General features: G+C 54.0%; 1 protein-coding gene across 4 annotated transcripts in view; it reads left to right on the top strand.

Annotated features, from left to right (window-relative positions):
* Positions 1 to 19694, top strand: part of GOLGA3 (golgin A3) — a 29058-nt gene that overhangs the window by 7675 nt on the left and 1689 nt on the right. For all 4 annotated transcript variants that reach the window (XM_070399944.1, XM_070399942.1, XM_070399943.1 and 1 more), the window contains 19 exons: positions 723 to 835; positions 2184 to 2839; positions 3255 to 3366; positions 3642 to 3948; positions 5163 to 5365; positions 7083 to 7220; positions 7832 to 7993; positions 8269 to 8637; positions 9763 to 9840; positions 10872 to 11135; positions 11939 to 12033; positions 12475 to 12691; positions 14731 to 14874; positions 15555 to 15752; positions 16720 to 16836; positions 17084 to 17223; positions 17708 to 17840; positions 18046 to 18168; positions 19011 to 19175. In XM_070399944.1, coding sequence (XP_070256045.1) covers positions 723 to 835; positions 2184 to 2839; positions 3255 to 3366; positions 3642 to 3948; positions 5163 to 5365; positions 7083 to 7220; positions 7832 to 7993; positions 8269 to 8637; positions 9763 to 9840; positions 10872 to 11135; positions 11939 to 12033; positions 12475 to 12691; positions 14731 to 14874; positions 15555 to 15752; positions 16720 to 16836; positions 17084 to 17223; positions 17708 to 17840; positions 18046 to 18168; positions 19011 to 19175 — 3734 coding nt within the window. The remainder of the gene's footprint in view (positions 1 to 722; positions 836 to 2183; positions 2840 to 3254; positions 3367 to 3641; positions 3949 to 5162; positions 5366 to 7082; positions 7221 to 7831; positions 7994 to 8268; positions 8638 to 9762; positions 9841 to 10871; positions 11136 to 11938; positions 12034 to 12474; positions 12692 to 14730; positions 14875 to 15554; positions 15753 to 16719; positions 16837 to 17083; positions 17224 to 17707; positions 17841 to 18045; positions 18169 to 19010; positions 19176 to 19694) is intronic.

Genomic DNA, 19694 nt, shown 5'->3' with positions numbered 1-19694 from the left:
GCTGCTTATCTTCTGCGTCTGAAGGTGGTGTTGTCTATGAAGTGGTTAAGATAGGACATTTATCTGCTCTCATCAGCGTATTTCCCTCAGTGTCCAACATCCCTGTCTGCTTACGTTACAGAAACCTGTGACTTGTACCATTGCACTCATTCTTCACCCTTTATTACCCAAAGTAAAACGTTTGGGTTTAGATAGTTTAAATTTTGTTATTGGCCAAAAATACAACATGATTTGTTATTGCAGGAATTTAGGTAAGCTGTGGATAAAATTCTGTCTCCAGATGTAACTGCATAAAGAAAGCACGTTTGGTGTAATACACTCACGTGACTGGGTGTCATCCATCACGGCTGCTCTTACTGGTTCCTCTAACCTCAGAGATCAGAGTTAGAGCTCCAGGAGGGCCACCATGGGCACTGACTTTTGAGTTCAGTTCTTCTGTTACTAAGGCCCCCGTGTCCTCTTGTACCCTCTGGATGCTGTAGGTACCCCAGCCCTGGGCATGCCCACAGCATCTTTTATGAGACAGGTCCTGTGGGCCACCAGTGCCCAGTCCAGAGCTCACGTTTGTGTGTTTTTTTTATCTGGAAGTAGGCTTTCAAACTAGACGGCATGCATTGTTTAGAAGCTAAATCATATTGTTAATTAAAATGACAGCAAAGCTGCTGTTCTGTCCTTTGTGCCCTGTGCTTTCTGAGTTTCTAAGTGGCTGTTTCCCCACCCAGGCTCAGCAGAGGCCTCGCTGCCGCTGGAGAAGGAGGAGCAGGTCCGACTTCAGGCTCGGCGGCGGCTGGAGGAGCAGCTCACGCAGTACAGGGTGAAGCGCCAGCAGGAGCGTGTGAGTCCTGCTCTCGAGCAAACTAATGGGGAACTTGTGTGTGACAGGCCAGGATTAGTCAGACGTCGTTCCGGAACTTGCCTTTCCTTCTTTGTGCTTCTCTGGAAGGGTCTTTCTCTCATTGGTTCCCACCCTTTGGGGAGTTTCCAGCAGCGTCCCGGTTCCCGCCCCAGTGGTTCTTCTTCCCTTGAAACGAGCACATTTCAGCCTTCAATCTGCTGTTTGGAAAGAAGAGACAGCCAGCGCTTGGGTGGGCAGCATTGCTGTCTGTGCTTGAGCAGCCAGTCCTGGGCCTCCACGTGCTGGGGGTGCCTCGGGAAGCTCTGGAGCAGGTTTCTGCCCAGGGCCCTTTGGGTATTTACAACAACATTCATGGGCCATACAAAATTACCAGCTTAAACATGAGCCCGCTATATTTGATCAACTCTTTAATTAACTCACCTCTAATGCCTTGGCAGGGCCAGAACAAATGATTTCATGGCAGACGTTCCCCACCCGTGCTCTAGAGAATGAGCTAAAAATGATAAATTTATAAAAATATATAATTATTAAAGTAATTAGGGTTCAGGAATTTGGTTTAAAAGTACAAGTATTAAAAATCAAGCCCTAGTGGATAGAGCATTGGCCTGTAGACTGGAGGGTCCCAGGTTTGATTTCAGTCAAGGGCACATGCCCAGGTTGTGGCTTGATCTCCAGTGGGGGTTGTGCAGGAGGCAGCCAATCAGTGACTCTTTCTCATCATTGATGTTTCTATCTCTCCCTCTCCCATCCTCTCTGAAATCAATAAAAATATATTATTTTTTTAAAACAATAATTGCCTTATAAAACCAATTACAATATTAGTGGGAAAAGATAATATAATGGAGAAGATAAAGTATCTAAGCATTAGATTAAAATGGCAGAAAAGTGGTTTAGAATCTAGATGAACACTATGTAACTTTCTTTGAAAGCAGTTACGAATAAATGGAGGGAAATAGCTCATTATCCTTGAAGTAATTATACTTGTAAGGTAGTTCTAACTCAGCAGGACTGCATTTTATAACTTAAGAAAATGTAAAGTTTATCTAAAAGCACAAACATGGGAATGTAGCCAGGAAAGCGCTGTAAAGGAGGGTGAGGAGGAAGGACTTGCTGATGGTGTTTTTAATGGTAAAGAAGTCACAGTCATTGGCGGCTGTGCTTGGATGGTCGCTGGTGACAGGACAGTGAGGCTGCAGAGCACAGCGGGCTGGGGTGGAGGGGGCACACACGGGGAGGGAACGTCGTCCGTGCATCCTTTCTGGGTAGCACATCTTGAATGCTGTTGTCAATTTCAAATATAATCATTGTGCCTTTCTTTCCTTCTCAGTCCAGCCAACCTGCAACTAAAATGAGACCTTTCAGCACACTGGATCCTGAGCTTATGTTGAACCCAGAAGCCTTACCAAGGGCCAGCACTGTGGCGATGACAAAGGAGTACTCCTTCTTGCGCACCAGTGTGCCTCGGGGCCCGAAGGTGGGCAGCTTACGGCACCTAGCACATTCTAAGGAGAAAAAAAGTTCCAAATCAAGCAAAATTCGGTCCCTGGCTGATTACAGAACTGAAGACTCAGATGCTGGGAATTCGGGTGGAAGTGTTCTGGCCACAGACTCCGCCAGGGGCTCCCTGAAGCAGAACCGAAGCAGCATGACGTCAGTGGTGTCTGAGGTCAGCCTGTGTCCTGAAGCCGATGACCTGGAGAACTCATCCCTTCCTGGAGACAACATGTCTGAGGCCGATGGGAATGAGAGTGACAGCTCTTCCTATAGCGGCGTCTCCACCCGGGGAGTGCACGGCCTTCTGGTGAACAGCGCGGGCACGCGTGAAGCCTCCTATGTGATTAACGGCCAGGAGATTGCCTCCAGTTCTCTGGGCCAGTTCCCGTCCATCACGGATGTCCTCCAGGCTGCTGCAGCCGAGCACCGAGACCGGGGCCCAGAGGTCAATGGGGAGACACGGAGCCGGACGGACAGCATCTGCAGCAGGTGGGCGCTGTGCACACTGGGCCCGCTCACCAGTGCAGTGGCCAAAACACTTAACTCATCCTTAGTCCTTAACATTTTAAATCTGTCTTTGTAAAAATGGATTTAGAGCTGCTCTGCCATCGTCTGCACTACTAGGACATCCTGTCTTCCAGCATTTCTTTAAACCTGCCTCTAAAAGGGCTCAGGTGCTTGGCTCACCTCTCCATACGGGAGTTCCAGCCATGTGGGGCTGAACATGCCCGACTGTGGTGGGAGTGTTTCCTGGCAGCTCTCCACTGGAATCTTTGTATTTGTTTATTTTAAACCTTTGGGGGAGAATAGCCAAGGGTGTGTGAGGTTTGGAGAGTATGGACAAATGTAAAGGTAATGATCACTCATGTGCCCACCACCTGATCCTTTGTGCCTTTTCCTCCAGCGTGTCCATAGAAGGTTCTGTGGCTGAAACTCAAGATGAGATGTTGCAGGTTCTTAAAGAAAAAATGAGACTTGAAGGACAGCTAGAAGCCTTAACCCAAGAGGCTAGTCAGGTAAGGGGGGTTTGGTGAACATGTTGTGTGCCGTGTGCTTCCTGGTCGTTGGGTGGAGTTTCACTCGTCTTTATGAATAAGTTGCAGTTCCGCCTTCTGGGGTAACTGTCATGTCAGACCCCTGGATAGTTTGGAAAACATGGTACTTTCCTGGAGAGCTCACCTGTCGACACCTTTCTTTGCCTCACTGGCTGGTGTGGCAGCCTTCTTAATGCACAGGGTGGAAGGGACTTAATTTCCTGACAGTTAGTGTGGTTGTTTGACGATCTTTCCAGGCACTTAAGGAAAAGGCGGAGCTGCAGGCGCAGCTGGCCGCCCTGAACACACGGCTGCAGGCGCAGGAGGAGCACAGCCACAGCAGCCAGCGGAAGCAGGACGCGCTCAGTTCGGAGGTGGACACCTTGAAGCAGTCCTGCTGGGACCTGGAGCAGGCAATGAGCGACCTGCAGAACACGCTGGAGGCCAAGAACGCCAGCCTTTCGTCCTCCCACCATGACCTGCAGGTGGCAGAGGAGCAGTACCAGCGACTCCTGGCCAAAGTGGAGGAGATGCGGAGCAGCATGCTCAGCAAGGACAGCACAGGTGCGTGTGCGCCCGGCGTCTGCGGGTCTGATCTGGCCGCGGGGTGCACCTCAGAACCCTGCTCTGAGGACCGACCAGTTGTCATGTGAATGTGCTGTGGGTTGTATTCCCTTCTGATTTGCACACAAGGTGCCCACTTTTCTTCATGCACATGGGGGTGCCTAGGTCTTAGAGGTTGGCCTTTCCACTCACTCTGCCTGTAGAGTCCATCGTGGTGGGGCTGGAGCCGCCTGCTTGTTCCACAGAATTTCAGGTCTGATTTAAAATACGTACAAACCTACCTTGCGTTCAGTGGTGGTTCTACCCGGATCCCTGTGGGGATTGATTACCGTGGAATGACATGAGGAATAGTGGAGTCCAGGGAACCTGGGCGGTAGGCCATACCCAGAGCACCTGGGGGCACTTCACAGGACACCCAGTTCCCAGACACCCGTTCAGGGCGTCTCGGTGTCGGCTGAATGTCAGACCTTCCCGTGCAGACTGCGTAGATGAGCCTCTGCTGGCAGAGCAGCCGCCTGGGAGCTGGGAGCGGCTGGTGGGGCTGCTGGGAAGGTCCATGTCTCTCAGCGTGTGACACTAGGTGTTAGGGCTGATGGCATCAAAGGAAAAGGGACAGGCTGCTGTCACAAGGGCTTTATCCTGATGCTAGAACGCACCAGCTGAGAAACAGTACACTTTCCTAGTTTCGGGCAATCTATGATACGCAGTCCCTCAAGAAACTTACAAAATCCAGAAAGTTCTGAAAACAAAAATAATCTTATAATTCTGGGTTGCAAGGCACTTAAGGAAACCTGTCTAGAGCTCACTGGGCAGCGAACAGACCTACACTCACATGAGGCACAATGACATGTTTTTTGCATTTTTTACTTTTTTATGTGACTTGCTATTTTAAAAGAACCTGAAACACAGATGTTCCTAAGTGTGAGGGGGCTGCGATGTGTTTAGTGGAGAAAATGTGTGTTAGGTGAGCTTCCTTCCACGTGAGTCGTGGTGCTCATGAATCATGTAGGTGACAGACACGCACGACAAGGACCAGTTGACAAAATGTCATGGCCAGAACCTAACCCTGTACCCCTAGGAGCCGTAGCTCAGCACCCAGGCTCGGATGGGCTGGGTCTCTGCTCTTCAGAGAAGCCACACGGACCTGAACATCCACGCGGAGCTGCGGGCTCCTGCTGTGGGCTGCTCTGAGCGCTGTGCTTTCTTGCTTCCAGTGCACGACCTACGGCAGCAGATGACAGCCTTGCAGAGCCAGTTGCGGCAAGTGCAGCTGGAGCGCACGACACTCACCAGCAAGCTGAAGACATCCCAGGCGGAAATCGCGTCTCTGCAAAGTGTCAGGCAGTGGTACCAGCAGCAGCTCGCCCTGGCCCAGGAGGCCCGGGTCAGACTGCAGGGCGAGATGGCCCACATCCAGGTATGGCCCCCCAGCACTGGGCAGCTCACCTTCATGTCCCGTGTGGAGCCACTGCTTTTCACTAAATTAAAAAGACGTCTGCTTTTAGAGGTCACAGATACATATTTTAAAAATCTGCTAACAACTCACATATCCCACACCCACCCTACACAGTAAGCATCTTTGTGACCAGGGGTTTTACAATATGTCCCTCTCTGGAACATCCTGTGTTCCTAGTTCTGACTGACTCATGGCCCTGTGGGGCACCTTCCGTCCTGTGAACCGTCTCAAATCCACATCCACCTGGTCTCTGCCCTCCTGTGACATCCTTTCTGACACCCACCGAGCGTGCATGGCTTCCCTGCGCAGCTGGAGAAGGACCAGGTGCTCCTCCCTTTTGCTTTGGGAAGGAACCAGCACAGGTGCACACTCACTGGCCGCTCCCTCTGGGCCGAATTCTGCTCTGGAGGCCTCGGAACAGCCAGGAAGTGGCGGAAACGCACTTGGCTGCGAACCTTAGTGCTTTGGACTAATTGGGTTGCTCATGAGGATGCCGGGCCCTCCTTCAGCCTCAGGCTTCTTTTTTCTTTTTAATTTCGCTGTATTTCTCAAATAGAGGAGGAGAAATTCTCATTCTACCCAGTTCTCCTTTTTAAAAACACTGAAGTCTACACATGCACAAAATAGAAGTTTTCTTAAATTTATATTACACGGTTAAGCCAAAGGACCACACAGACAAGCATTGGTTCTGCTTACAATATATTTAGAAATAAATCATTTTACAAGTTAATAAAGAAGCCAGATTTATGTAAATGACAAAAGTCAGAAATGGAGTTTGGAAGATAAAAACTGGAACAGTCCAGGGAGTGGCAGTTTGAGAAATGTAACTGCTTTTTTCAAATCCCCCTGGGACCCAGGCTCAGCATTCCTTAATTAGGGTGTTCACTGCATTGCCCCCTTGTCCAGGGAACATAGACGTGTTCTCGGGACTGTCCAGCAGGGAGGAGAGTCGGGGTGGTCTGTATTCTGTTGTTGCCTCGAGACATGGTCCCAGCACATGGCGTCTTGCAGCACATGGCGTCTCCCACGGAGACCCTGTCCAAGGGGTGTTCCTATTGGATCTGGAAGTGACGTGCTCCAAGGTCCAGGTGCAGACCATGTGTCCTCTGGACTGCTCTTTCCCGACCCCTCCTCTGGGCACCAGTGTGTTTAAAGCTGGGCTCCTTTTTCTCGAGGAGACAGTGGTCAGAGGAGGCCTGACTGATGGCCTGGGTCAGACCCTAGGCTGGATTGCCAGCGTTATTTCCCGGGAATGGCTGGGTCAGCCTGGTATGTCAGGACAGTCAGACACTGAAATGTACCTGGTCACAGCTGGTCAGTTCACCTGAGGGCAGACCTTCAGCGCCAGCTGCACCTGCCGTCCAGCTGAAGGCCCCTCACTTTAGGGGGTCACAGATGACCCTTCAGGGGGAACTTCTGTGTAGGTCTCACCACAAACTCCACATTCTCGGGGGAATGACCACTGGCTTCTGGGCTGCCAGCCGGCCCCTCTGAGGTGCACAGAAACCCCTGGCCCTGGCGTCAAGGTGGCTGGCAGGAGGGTGGGCAGGGAGGCCTGTGTGGTGGGCTCCAGGGAGCCGCCCCTCGGGGGCCACCGCTGGGCAGAGCCCTCACACTGGTGGCCTCGGGCACTTGTCCTTGAAATCCAGCAACTTCCCATCTTTCTTTTTCTTTGCAGGTTGGACAGATGACCCAGACGGGCCTCCTGGAGCACCTGAAACTTGAGAATGTGTCCTTGTCCCAGCAGCTGACGGAAACCCAGCACAGGTCCATCAAGGAGAAGGAGCGCATCGCCCTGCAGCTCCAGGGCATTGAGGTGAGGGCTGCACCTCCCGCAGCCAGGGCCTGGGGTTCTGTGTTGGGGGGTGTGTTTTTTTGGATTGGACTTGTTTTTCCGGCCACTGGTCAAGAATAAGAAAATATATAAATACACATGTACACGTAAACATTAATATTATATATACATTTATATGTCTTTAAAATATTGAACAACCTGCTGTGGTGAGATGTGCGGATTCAGTTCCTCATGTTCTCGTTGAATGGTCAGTGGTATCTCCTCTCCTCTGACCCTCAGTAGCCTGGGTCCTAGTGCTCAGCCCCATGGAGGGTGGTGCTGGGCAGAGCGTGGGCAGAGAAGAAGGAGCTTAGTACAGTGGGTGTCTGAGAGCATTGGAGAGCCTAGCGGTGGTCAGTGCTCTCTTGTCTCGGAGCACGCAGCCTGAGCTACTGTTCAGCCCTCCAGCATGCGCAGCAGTCGGAGATGGCGGCTGCCTTCCACCCCCGTGGCCCGTGGCTCCTCCGTGTGCAGGTCGTGGACAGACGGGGATGTGGCCCTGGGCCTCTCACCACGTGGTGGGTTTTCGTGCTCGGCCTGCTGTGGCCATCAGGTTATCCTGCTTTCTAAAATACACTCTCTTCCGGGCCCAGGCTGACATGTTGGACCAAGAAGCTGCCTTTGTGCAGATTCAAGAGGCAAAGACGATGGTGGAGGAGGACCTGCAGAGGAGGCTAGAGGAGTTCGAGGAGGAGAAGGAGCAGCTGCAGAAGATGGCAGCCTCAGCAGCAGCCCTGGAGCAGCAGCTAGAGCAGGCAAGCACCTGCCACAGTCTCGCCCAAGGGCCTGGGCCACACACACTGGCCTCCTGTGTCTGTCCTCACCATGAGCGTTAGTGCCGGTCTGTCTATCGAATTCATTTGAATGTCGCATCATCAGAGCTGGTGCTTCTGTGAGTGTTCTTGTATGCCAGGCCTGTACGTACAGAAGCCTGCCTGCACAGTGTCCATGCAGATATTCTAAAACCTGAACAGGGAAGCAGTATAAATTCTAGAGCGGGAGGTCATACTGAGTCTAGTCCCTTTTCCAGGTGAAGCTAACCCTGCACCAGCGAGACCAGCAGCTTGCAGCCTTGCAGCAGGAGCACCTGGACCTGCTGAAGCAGTTCACCTCAACACAGGAGACGCTGCAGGGCCGAGAGCAGGCCCTCGGTGACCTGCAGGTGCGCTACGATGAGCTGCAGGCCCGACTGGAGGAGCTGCAGGGCGAGGCCACCTCCAAGGACGACACCATCCGCTTCCTGCAGAACGAGAAGATTGTCTTGGAGGTGGCTCTGCAGACGGCCAGGAGCAGCGGGGAGGAACTCGACAGAGGAGTCAGGAGCTTGGAAGAAGGTGCTGAGGAAACGTCAGAAATTCTGGAGCAGTTGAGACAGGAACTAGCCGTCAAGTCCAGCCAGGTAGCGAACGCCATTGCCCTCATTTTGTGCGCATGGCACCCACGCCTGCGAGTGTCAGTGCTGATGGTTTGGTTCTTTCTTGAACCCCTTGTTTTGTAAAATGAAAGTGTGTCCAGGGCTGGGCCCAGGGCTTAGCTGAGGAAGGACCCACTCCCGCTGGCGGTGAGCTGCGGGCCTGCGTCAGACACTGGGTGCTCAGAGCCAGGAAACGGTCTGTTTGGATTGGAAGTAACCTGCCAGGAACACAGTTTCTGCCCCCGGATGACAGGCAGCTCAGACGGGAAAGCTGTGTGGAACTTCAGTCTTTTCCGTCCTGTGTGCCTGAGTGGTGGGACCCACAGGACACAGTGGCAGGACACTTGTGTCAGTGGGCGAAGTGGGCACACGGCCTGAGTGTCTGGGTGTGTGAACCTGACCTAGCACCCTCACCTGGGAGCCTTATGCCAACAGCTGGCATGACTGGAAGCAGGCGAACATTAAAAATACAGACAGAGCAAGGAAGCTGCAGGGTGTGCAGGAAGTAGGCTTGGTGTCAGGGCATAATTTTGTCTTCTGATTCTACCCCATAGGCAACAGGATGAGAAAACAATTAATGACACATTCCTTTTGGGAAGTAAAATCGAGGGAGACTGTTTTCTCTGCAGACAGTGACCAAGCTAAGTTACTTTCTAGGACAGGTGCGGAGGCAGTGCATCAAACCAGCAGGGGCGTAGTTACAGGAATTGTGCGGATTCTTTTGATAAATTTGAGTTTGAGTTTACTGACTGTTACTAAGAGGGACATCAGCTGACACTTGGAAAGCTCTGGAGGAGATATTTGTTGGTTCTAGGCATTATTGATCATGTCCGAGTTTCACCTGTATTGTTATTAACCAAGTCGCTGGTAGCTACACCTTGGATTAAGATAAGATAATTAGTCTAAAAATAGTGCATAGGAAGTGGTGGTGGCTTTCCTGACTCACTGGAAGCTGTCTTTCCCACCCTGACTTGGGGACTAGCGTGCACGCCTGTCCCTCAAATGCAAAGGGCGCTCCTGGAGCCCTCAGTAACAGCTGGGCACACGTGTCCGTATGCACAGGGCCCTCCTGGAGCCCTCAGTAACACTGTGCACGCCTGTCCCTCGTAGGTGGAGCACCTGCAGGAAGACGCCAGCTCTCTGAAAAAGCAGATGCAGAAAATAAAGGAACAGTTTCTTCAACAGAAGGTAAAGTTGAGTTGTTGGTGTTCTTTATGTGAAATAAGTGTGTGAACACAATCTTGTAAGTGGTTCAATCACTTCACTAGAAAAAGTTGATCAAGAGCAAGGTAATGTCTAGATGCCTTCAATTTTTTTTTTATCCTCATCAGTGGATATACTTATTGATTTTAGAGAGAGGGGATGGGGAAGAGAGAGAGAGAGAGAGAGAGAGAGAGAGAGAGAGAAAGAAAGAAAGAAAGAAAGAAAGAAAGAAAGAAAGAAAGAAAAAAAGAAAGAAAGATAGATTGATCAGCTGCCTCCTTTATACACCCCAGCCAGGGGTTGAAGCCACAACCTAGGTATGTGCCCTGACCAGGAATCAAACCCACAACCTTTCGGTGTGTGGGACGACACTCGACCAACCGAACCACCCGGCCAGGGCTAGACTCCTTCAGCTTCGAAAGGCCCTTGCTTGACTCTGAGGCATGCCCCTCACCCTCCCATTTTAATGTCTCCAGAGTCAGATGCATCCACAGTGGGGTTGGTATCTGACCATGGGGATCATGCCCTGAGTGTGTGTCACCACACACAGGCTGAGTTCTGTTTAACGTGCTTGAAACAGTGCCACATGGCCCAGCCTTGACATAGGTCGTGGTGCACACGTGGTGTATGTGTGTGTTCGTGAAGCCCATCCATGTGGGAGGGATGTGGGAGCGTTGCCAGCCCAGGGTCTGAGGAGGGATGGCCCCTGAGGGAGCGTGCTGAAGGGCGTAGGCTTTATCATCAGGGACAGCCTGTCAGCCAGGAGTGCAGCTCAGAGAAGGAATTGCCAGAATCCCAGGGAAGACAGGCGGTTAAGGCACCAGCAGCTGGCGTGACACCTCCACACTTTGCCCAGACTTGTTCAGGAGCGAAATAATAGGGTGTCTCAGTTGATCGTGTCTTTGGTTTGGCGAAATATGTTATCTTTAGCCCCAGGTAAGTGGTGAGCATGTTGGTGTAAGCCAAGTGTCCCCTGGGTGGCCCGCCCACACTGGCTGCAGCTCCTGTCCTGGCAGGTGATGGTGGAGGCCTACCGGCGGGACACCGCCTCCAAAGACCAGCTCATCAGCGAGCTCAAGGCCACGAAGAAGAGGCTGGACTCGGAGGTGAAGGAGCTGAGGCAAGAGCTGATGCAGGTCCAAGGGGACAAGAAGTCCATGGAGGCGGAGCAGGCGCGCTTGCAGAAGGAGGTGTCCCGAGTGCAGCAGCAGATGGCGGCTCTCGAAGGGCATCTGGAGTCGGTGCAGAGGGAGCGCGATGAGATGGAGACCCACCTGCAGGTCTGGGGATGCGCCGATGGTGAAGGCTCCGCTGTGCGGGGCTCCCGTGTTCCAGGCCGCAGCAGCTGTTTCAAGCTCTGGGCCGTGGGAGCTGGCAAAGGGTGTGGAGCGGTGCCGGGACTGGGGTTCATGTGCACAGGTCCCATGGTTGAGGAGAGGCCAGCGTGCAGGTGGGAGCCTGGTGGAGCTGGCGGTGACAGTGAGGCCGAAGGTGCCTGAGGGCAGGGAGAGCGAGACCTCAGTGCAGAGGCCTGCTGGGTCTGAGGGGCAATTCCTGAGATGAGAAGTGGGGGACATGTCAGATCAAGGCTGTTTGACATGTGAGATTTTTTAAAGTCCAGGAGAGGGCCAGGTGGGATGCAGGTGGGCAGATTGGCTGGAGGCTGGCAAGCTGAGAGATTTGAGAACAGACGGTGTTGGAGCCAGGTGGGTGCAGGTTGAGCTGCAGGAGCCAGGGGCTGGGTATGGGACACCTGCAGCCGCGAGAACACGTGTCCTCATGGGTGTGCTTAGGGCAGCGAGCGGGGCCAGGAGGAGGCCAAGGCCGCTGAACCAGTTCACGGTCACTCCTCCGGGTGCTGGGGCGCCCACGAGGAGGGAGTCCTTCCCGTCCTCGCTCTGACACAAGCAGCTCGGGACACTGGACCTCTCTGAAGCTGCCATTTGTAAAGGGCACAGCTCTGTCAGGGCCTTCAAAGCCCACGTGCTCGAGGCAGCCCCGAAATGGCTGGGGACCTGGATTGTGTCCGCACGGCTGCCTCGGCGGCGGGGCTTGTGCTCACAGCCTTCTCCCTCCTGTGCAGGCTCTGCAGTTCGACAGACAGCAGGTGGCTGCACTGACAGAGGCCAACAAGGGGCTCCAGGCCCAAGTGGAAGAGCTGCGGCAGGAAGCCGCCAGGTGAGCACTGGGCCTCCCCTTCTGCGTGTATTTTCATTTGAGGTTTGTGTCCTGCACTGTGCTCGTGTCAGCCTGCGACTTACATGTGAGCCCGTGGTTGGGCTCATTGCTCTGTCCTGTTGGGTTAGGAGCATGTGAACAGCGTTCGGAAGAGCTGGGCGACAGAATGGGAACACGTGCAGGTGGAAGCATAGAAATGGGGTGTCTCGGGTGTGAGCTGGTGTGCTCGAGCACGGGCCCAGCGTCCAGGTTCGGGTGCTGGCAGGTGGCTCTGCTGGCAGGGCTTGAGCGCAGTGCTGCAGGACTGCAACACCAGCCTCGTCTGCTTACTTTATAAAATGTTGGGAGGGTTCTTGAATCTGGGGGTGCAGGAGTGGGGGAGGTGGAACTGGAGGCAGTAAGGGAGACTTGAGACGGCCTATCCTGTCTGGCACGCCCCAGGGCCATCAGCGAACAGAAGCAGAGGGTGACACGGCTGGGCTCGGACCTGAGCAGCGCTCAGAAGGAGATGAAGAGCAAGCACAAGGCCTACGAGAGCGCCGTGAGCATCCTGAGCCGCCGCCTGCAGGAGGCCCTCACCGCCAAGGAGGCAGCTGAGGCTGAGCTGAGCCAGCTGAGAGCCCAGGCGGCCGATGGCGCCAGCGACCTCGTGCTGCACGTACGTACCGCATTTGCTCAGGCCCGTCGAGGCTTCTCAGGGTGGGACGTGGGGCTATGAGCATTTCCCCTGAGACCCTCCTAGAATCCTAGGAAAGGGGCAGAATGAGTGTGTGGGCAGTACTTCTCTAGAATTCATCGTGGTATGAACGTGACCAGGGATGTGATCTGCACACAGTGCTCGCCATGTCCCTGTGAACCTGCGAGGTGTGCGGGTCAGCTCTGGTGAGTGTGAAACAATCCAGAAAAGCGTTTCGGGGGAGGTGGCATTTGACTGGCCTTGAATAAATGAGGCTTTGGGGTGGACAGGTCGGTGTTGCAGCAGAGGGTCCTGGGAAGGTGAGCCGGGGTCACGGCGTGTGTTGCGGACTGACAGCTCAGGCTGGGTGAGACCTTTGGCTCTCCTGCTGAAGGACAGTGAGGCCAGGAGAGGCTGCGATAGAAAGAACACATGCGGTGGCAGCATGAAAACGGGATTGCTCGGGTTCGAGCCAGTGTGCTCAGCACGGCCCGGCGTCCGGGTTCATGTGCTGGCAGGTGGCCTCATCCTGGAGGAATCGGGGAAGAAGGTCAGTGTCAAGAGCCCAAAGCCTTTTTTAAAAACGATATGTATGTTTTTATTGATTTGAGAGAGAGAGGAAGGGAGAGGGGGAGAGAGATAGAAACACCAATGATGAGAGAGAAACATCAATCGGCTGCCTCCTGCACGCCTCCTACTGGGAATTGAACCACAACCTCCTGGTTCATGGGTGGATGCTCAACCACTGAGCCACACAGGCCAGGCCCAAAGCCTTTTGCTTATAGATTATGTTTAAGATAATGGGAGGCTGTCCCCAAGCAGCGTGGAGGACGCGAAGCAAGAGGGAGCTCCTGGCTGGGGCATGGGGTTGAGTTCATGACATGAAGGTTTTCAGACTGGCTTAGGGCCCTGCCAGCTTTGGGTCTGATTGTTTCCTTTCACGTTTGCTGCTTGGAGTAAAATTCTACATGAGTAAACTACTGTGCATTTCACCTATTGCTCTCCAGCACAAGCTGTTTCACTTTGTTTAGCAATTGTGTCTTCTCTCGTGAAGTGTATTTTCGTCTCCTCGACTTACCATAGCATGCTATCTTTTTGCCGAATTGTTAAATACTCCTCCTCACCTGCTTACTTTATAAAATGTTGGGAGGGGGGAATTTATTCAATTACAATTTCCCTTCTACTGTAAAACATTTCTGTCTGTTCTGTTAATTCTTGTGTTTAGATGGCAGGTGCGAGGGTAAAGCCTGTAGACTCTGCCTTCTGCTGCTGCAGGAGCTCAGCCACCTGCTGTTCAGTCTGCTCTCAGCAGGTGTGAGGTGGACCTGGGCAGTTGCTCCCCTTCCTGGTCCTCAGTAATAGGCCAGAGTGAGGCAAATAGTTAGATCAGTGATGGCGAACCTATGACACGCATGTCAGAGGTGACACGTGAACTCATTTTTTTGGTTGATTTTTCTTTGTTAAAAGGCATTTAAATATATAAAATAAATATCAACAATATAAGTCTTTGTTTTACTGTGGTTGCAAATATCAAAAAGTTTCTATACGTGACACGGCACCAGAGTTAAGTTAGGGTTTTTCAAAATGCTGACACGCCGAGCTCAGAAGGTTCGCCATCACTGAGTTAGACCTTCGTGAGGAGGCTCCGTAGAGACAGCTGGGGAGTGCTCAGAACAGCAAGAGTGTGTGTGTGTTCGTGTGCCTAGGTGCGCGTGTGCTGCTGGTTATATCAGCAACCGATCACTTGCCACAGGTAGTAATTGATAACTCTTACCTGCAAGTCGAACGTTCCTGTGTTTTCAGAGGACTTAACTGAGGGCGTTTTGTTTGTGAGTCGCTGTGTGCATGCAGGTTAGTTAAGTCCTCTTAAGGGACGGGAAGTGCTGTGAGAAGCGCTCGCCTGTCTGTGTGGCCGGCAGCCTCTCAGGGTCGGGCGATGCAGGGCTACGCGGAGGGAGGTTAGCCCTGCCACAGCCATATTGAAGTCCATGACCCGGTTCACCTTTCTGTCCTGCCGTTAGGAGAGAATCCAGGCCCTGGAGGTGGAGTTGCAGACCGTGGGCCACAGCAAGGTGATGCTGGAGAAGGAGCTGCAGGAGGTCATCGCGCTGACTACCCAGGAGCTGGAGGAGTACCGGGAGAAGGTGCTGGAGCTGGAGGACGAGGTAGGTGAGCTCGCGATCACATGAAAAGTGGACAGGCCACCCCACTCCTGGGGCAGCTCTGGAGCAGGGAAAGGGGCCCTGGAGCATCAGAGCCCGGCCCGTGTGCCTGCCCTGTCAGCTCTGCCCTTGCACACTATTCAGTGCTTCTTTGGATCTGTGACCACCCAGGTGCTGGACTCCACCACGCACGTAACACCTGCCCCAGAAGGACTCCCCCACGCACGTAACACCTGCCCCAGAAGGACTCCCCCACGCACGTAACACCTGCCCCAGAAGGACTCCCCCACGCACGTAACACCTGCCCCAGCAAGGAGGAGTGACCACTGCCTCTGTGCGGTGGGCATCGGAGGGCTTGTGGCATCTGTGCTCCCGACCAATACGCTCTTTTATTTTATTGTTTGTTAATCCTCAACTGAGGATATTTTTTCCATTGCTTTTCAGAGAGCGGAAGGGAGGGAGAGGGGGACACTGAGCTCACCGGCCAGGGCACTCGTATGCTCTTGTTGCAAATACCAAGGAGCCTGGCTCAGACAGGCTGGACTTTAAAGATCCCACATGACCGTCAGGCCCCAAGACGGCACTGCCCCCACCCGGTGTGGTGCGCCGTGTCCTGTTGCTGCGTTTCATGCTGGCTGTTCCCATTTCTGGTGACTGTATAACTTCACTGGCATTTGTTTCAGCTTCAGGAATCCAGAGGCTTTAGGAGGAAGATAAAGCGCCTTGAAGAGTCAAATAGGAAGTTGGCTTTGGAGTTGGAGCACGAACGGGGGAAGCTCACCGGCCTTGGACAGTCCAATGCGGCTTTGCGGGAGCACAACAGCGTGTTGGAGACGGCGCTGGCCAAGAGGGAGGCCGACCTCGTGGAGCTGAACCTTCAGGTACTGACTCGCACCACAGGGGAGAGGCAGGCAGCCTCCCGGGCTTACCTTGTTGTCTGTGTGCCGCTGTCACAGCTCCTGCAGGGAACGTGCACACAGCCCAGAGTCCGCCCATAAACGAGTCCCGGGAGAGCTTGGGGTGGCGACTCCTGCTGGGCCAGGTGGGCCTTCCCCAGCCAGGGCAGTTGCCCTGTAAGGAAGGGACTAACCCCAATGGGGTCTCACTCCAGACCTTGTCCTTGCCTCAGGCTCCACAGCCTCTGGTGACTGGGGAAGCTGGGCGTTTCAGCGATGTCCTCCCTGGCCATCAGTGGCCTTGGATTTTTCGACCATCAGAGAGTTTATAGACTTCTTCTTATTTTATTTTATTTTATTTTATTTTTGTTAATCCTCACTCAAGGATATTTTTCCATTGATTTTTAGAATGAAAGGGAAGGAAAGGCGGGGGGTTGGGGGGGCGGTTTACAGAGAGAGACAGAGAGAGAAACATTGATGTGAAAAAGACATCGATTGGTGGCCTCCTGCACATGTCCCGGCCTGACCAGGGATTGAACCTGCAACCCAGGTACATGCCCTTCTTTGACTGGGAATCAAACCCGTGACCCTTTGATGCATAGGCTGGCACTCTAACCACTGAGCAACTGCATCCAGGGCTCTTACAGACTTCTGTGGGGCACTGCTGCCCACCACCTGCATCACCCCCCTCACCAGGGAGGTGTTGGCTTACAGCCCTGATTCACGTGCCTCCTGTTGGCCATAGGCTTGAGTATGGTCATGTGGTCATGCTTCTGCCACCTCAGGTGTGTGTTTGTGTCTCCAGAAATGGAATCTCCACGCTTCCTGTTTCCCACGCTTGGTGGTAACATGTTGTGAGGCCTGTGACGCCAATCACAGTGCCTGTGCTCTGTCCTGGGCTCTGCAGGCCATGGCACTGGTGTCCTTCCTGACTCCCCTCTCTGTGCTGCAGGTTCAGGCCATCATGCAGCGCAAGCAGGAGGAGGACCGCCAGATGAGGCAGCTCGTGCAGGCCTTGCAAGCTGCACTGGAGAGAGAGAAGCTGGAAGTGCACAGCCTCAGGGAACAGGTGTGTGGCCGCATCTGACCAGGTCCACCGCATTGCCACCTGCAGCCTTTGCAGGGCACGTTTTCAGTGTCTGAAACTGGGTGCAGGCCTCTGCCTCCAGGAACTTGCTGTACAAGTCCCGAGCACAGAGGTCATAAGGGCATGGGCGATGTGGGGGCTGGAGAGCCCTGGTGCCCATCAGGACAAGCGAGGGCAAAGGGGTGCTGCTCCTGCCTTTGCCCTGCTGAAGCCAGTGTCCTCCTTCCAGGTGGCTGCAGCCAAAGTAGAAGCAAGGCACAACCAGCGCCACTTCAAGGCCGCCACCTTGGAGCTGAGCGAGGTGAAAAAGGAGCTGCAGGCCAAGGAGCTCCTGGTGCAGACGCTGCAGGCGGCGGCTGAGCGTCTCCAGTGAGTGTCCACGGGCCGAGGAGAGGCTGGCTGGCAAAGGGTCCCCACCAGGGCTCTCCCCGCAGGTCCAGTTAGCGCACTCAGGTCACCCTTGAGCAGGTCTGGGAAGGAGAAACATCTGACCCCGTCTCAAGAAGCTCACGCTTCACCCGCATGTTTCAGTCCTGACGCTGCCGTCCCCTCTGCCCCTTCGGTCCCGCATTGAGAACAGTCCCCAGTGTGAGGGATGTGCCCACCTCCGGGGCTCACTGTCGGCTCCGAGGAGGGCAGCTCTATCGCACATGGTCCCTGTGATACTGTCCTCCCACGGTGATCCTGGGGGTTTGTGAGGCTCAGGTGAGACCGTGCATGCAATGCTCCTAGACGGTCCTGCCCAGAGGGAGCAGTAGTGAGCTCACCCAGGGCGGGTCGCAGTGAGCGACACCATTGGGGCTGGCAGTGTCAGGTGGCACACGCATCGTGTCTGCCTTGTTTCCTGCCCCAGGCTTCAGGAGGGGAGACATGCCCAGGAAGTCGCCCAGTTCCAGGCAGAGCTTTCAGAGGCACGGACCCAGCTACAGCTCCTGCAGCAGCAGTTGGATGAGCAGCTGAGCAAACAACCCGTGGGCAACCAAGAGGTGATGTTGGGGACAGCTTTGCATCCCAGCTCACAGGACTGCAGGGCTGGGCTCTGTGCTGGGCACACTGAGCCCCTTGGTTCCCTGTCCCCTTGAAGGGACAGTGATTTGTTCTAAGTGTGACATTATACCAGACACAGAGAGCACTTTTTGTGCAGGAAGGCCACTGTGAAATTCTTTTGCTCATGTGACTTCCCTCCTACAGATGGAAAACCTCAAGTGGGAGGTGGATCAGAAGGAGAGAGAAATCCAGTCCCTGAGGCAGCAGCTGGACCTGAGCGAGCAGCAGAGCAGGCGGGAGCTGGACGGGGCCGAGCGGGCTCTGCAGGTACCGGGCGCACGACGGGCCGATTTCCCTTAGATGGTCGTGACTTGCGCCGTCACTGTGCCCGCCGCATCTGTGGTAACTGGGAACCGTGGGGCCATGTTACCCCGTTTCACAAGGACATCTTGGTCACGCAGCCAACAAGGCCGAGGACACTAGAGCCTGGTGCCCCACTGGGCTGATCTGAAATGTAGCGTGATTGTCACAGCACGTGAGAGGCCACCAGTCGGGACGCACGGCTCCACGTGGCGTCTGGGACAGTCCTGACTGCTCAGGGGGGATGAGGAGCGTGGCTTGTGTATCGTGGCTTGACTGACAACCAGAGTCGACTTTGCTTCTTTTTCAGTAGCTGAGCCCGGGATTCACAGGGGATCCCTGGGGTTCATTGTAGGTGTGATCAGGGCAGCGTCACTGGCTCCTGACAGAAGCCCTGTCACTGGGGTAAGAACAGGGGGATGTGCCCTGGCCGGTTCGGCTCAGTGGATAGAGTGTCAGCCTGTGAACTGAAGGGTCACAGGTTCAATTCCGGGCAAGGGCACGTGCCCGGGTTGCGGGCTCGATCCCCAGTGCAGGAGGCAGCCAGTCAGTGATTCTCATCGACATTTCTCTCTCTCCCCCTCTCTCCCTTCCTTTCTAAAATCAATACAAATATTTTTAAAAAAGAGAACGGGGGATGTGAGAGTAACTGTGAGCATCACAGTCTCAACTGCTGGGAGGAGCTAGAGCCAGGAAGGGGCCTCCGACAGCAGCCCGTGCTTACCTGTCCCCTAGACGGCGGCACACAGAGCTCTCTGCTGTGCACTGAGATCTTGTAGCTTTGAAAACTCTGACCTGCCTTCCCTTAGAACATCAAGTCTGAGCTGGAGGTGATGCGGGAAGACCTGTCCGTGACCCAGAAGGACAAGTTCATGCTTCAGGTGAAAGTGTCGGAACTGAAGAACAACATGAAAACTCTGCTACAGCAGAACCAGCAGCTCAAGCTGGACCTGCGACGCGGCGCGGCCAAGACGGTGAGCAGTGTGCCTCAGAGGAACGGGCCTGCGGCGGGGCGGGCGGGTTCTCTGACACAGTTATGTGGGACCGCGTTCAGCGACCACCGTGTGGAAGGAAGTGGCAGAGAGCTCTGCTTGGACAGCAGGCCACGTCATTGTATTTTATTTTCTACTCGATTGTTTGCTTCTTTTCATGAGTTCAGGTGCCATTTTGTTGACTGGGCTTTGTAAACCCCAGTGAGGCCCTGGTGTGCTGTGTTAGCAAGATCCCTGGCCCTCGGCGAGTCCGGCTGGGACACAGCTTGGGCCTGCGGATCCAAGAACCCCAAGGCTGCGGTCACCGGCCCTGCTCCGCTTGTCTGCATGCAGTGTGTCTCTCCTCAGTGTGTCTGCCTGTTTCCCTGGTCAGGAAAGTAGCTTAGATTCAGAGCTTTATTACCAACGTTTGTCTATCTGTGCAGAAGTTTGACGTCTTACAAACGGAAGTCGTCTGGGTTGGAAAATTGACTTAATTTTTTAGGGACTCTCAGAGTCAGG

Source organism: Myotis yumanensis, unplaced genomic scaffold (assembly GCF_028538775.1).
Source record: "Myotis yumanensis isolate MYYU_CA2020_CCGP unplaced genomic scaffold, mMyoYum1.0.hap1 SCAF_19, whole genome shotgun sequence".
Lineage (NCBI taxonomy): Eukaryota > Metazoa > Chordata > Mammalia > Chiroptera > Vespertilionidae > Myotis > Myotis yumanensis.
This window is presented reverse-complemented; position numbering and strand designations above follow the sequence as displayed.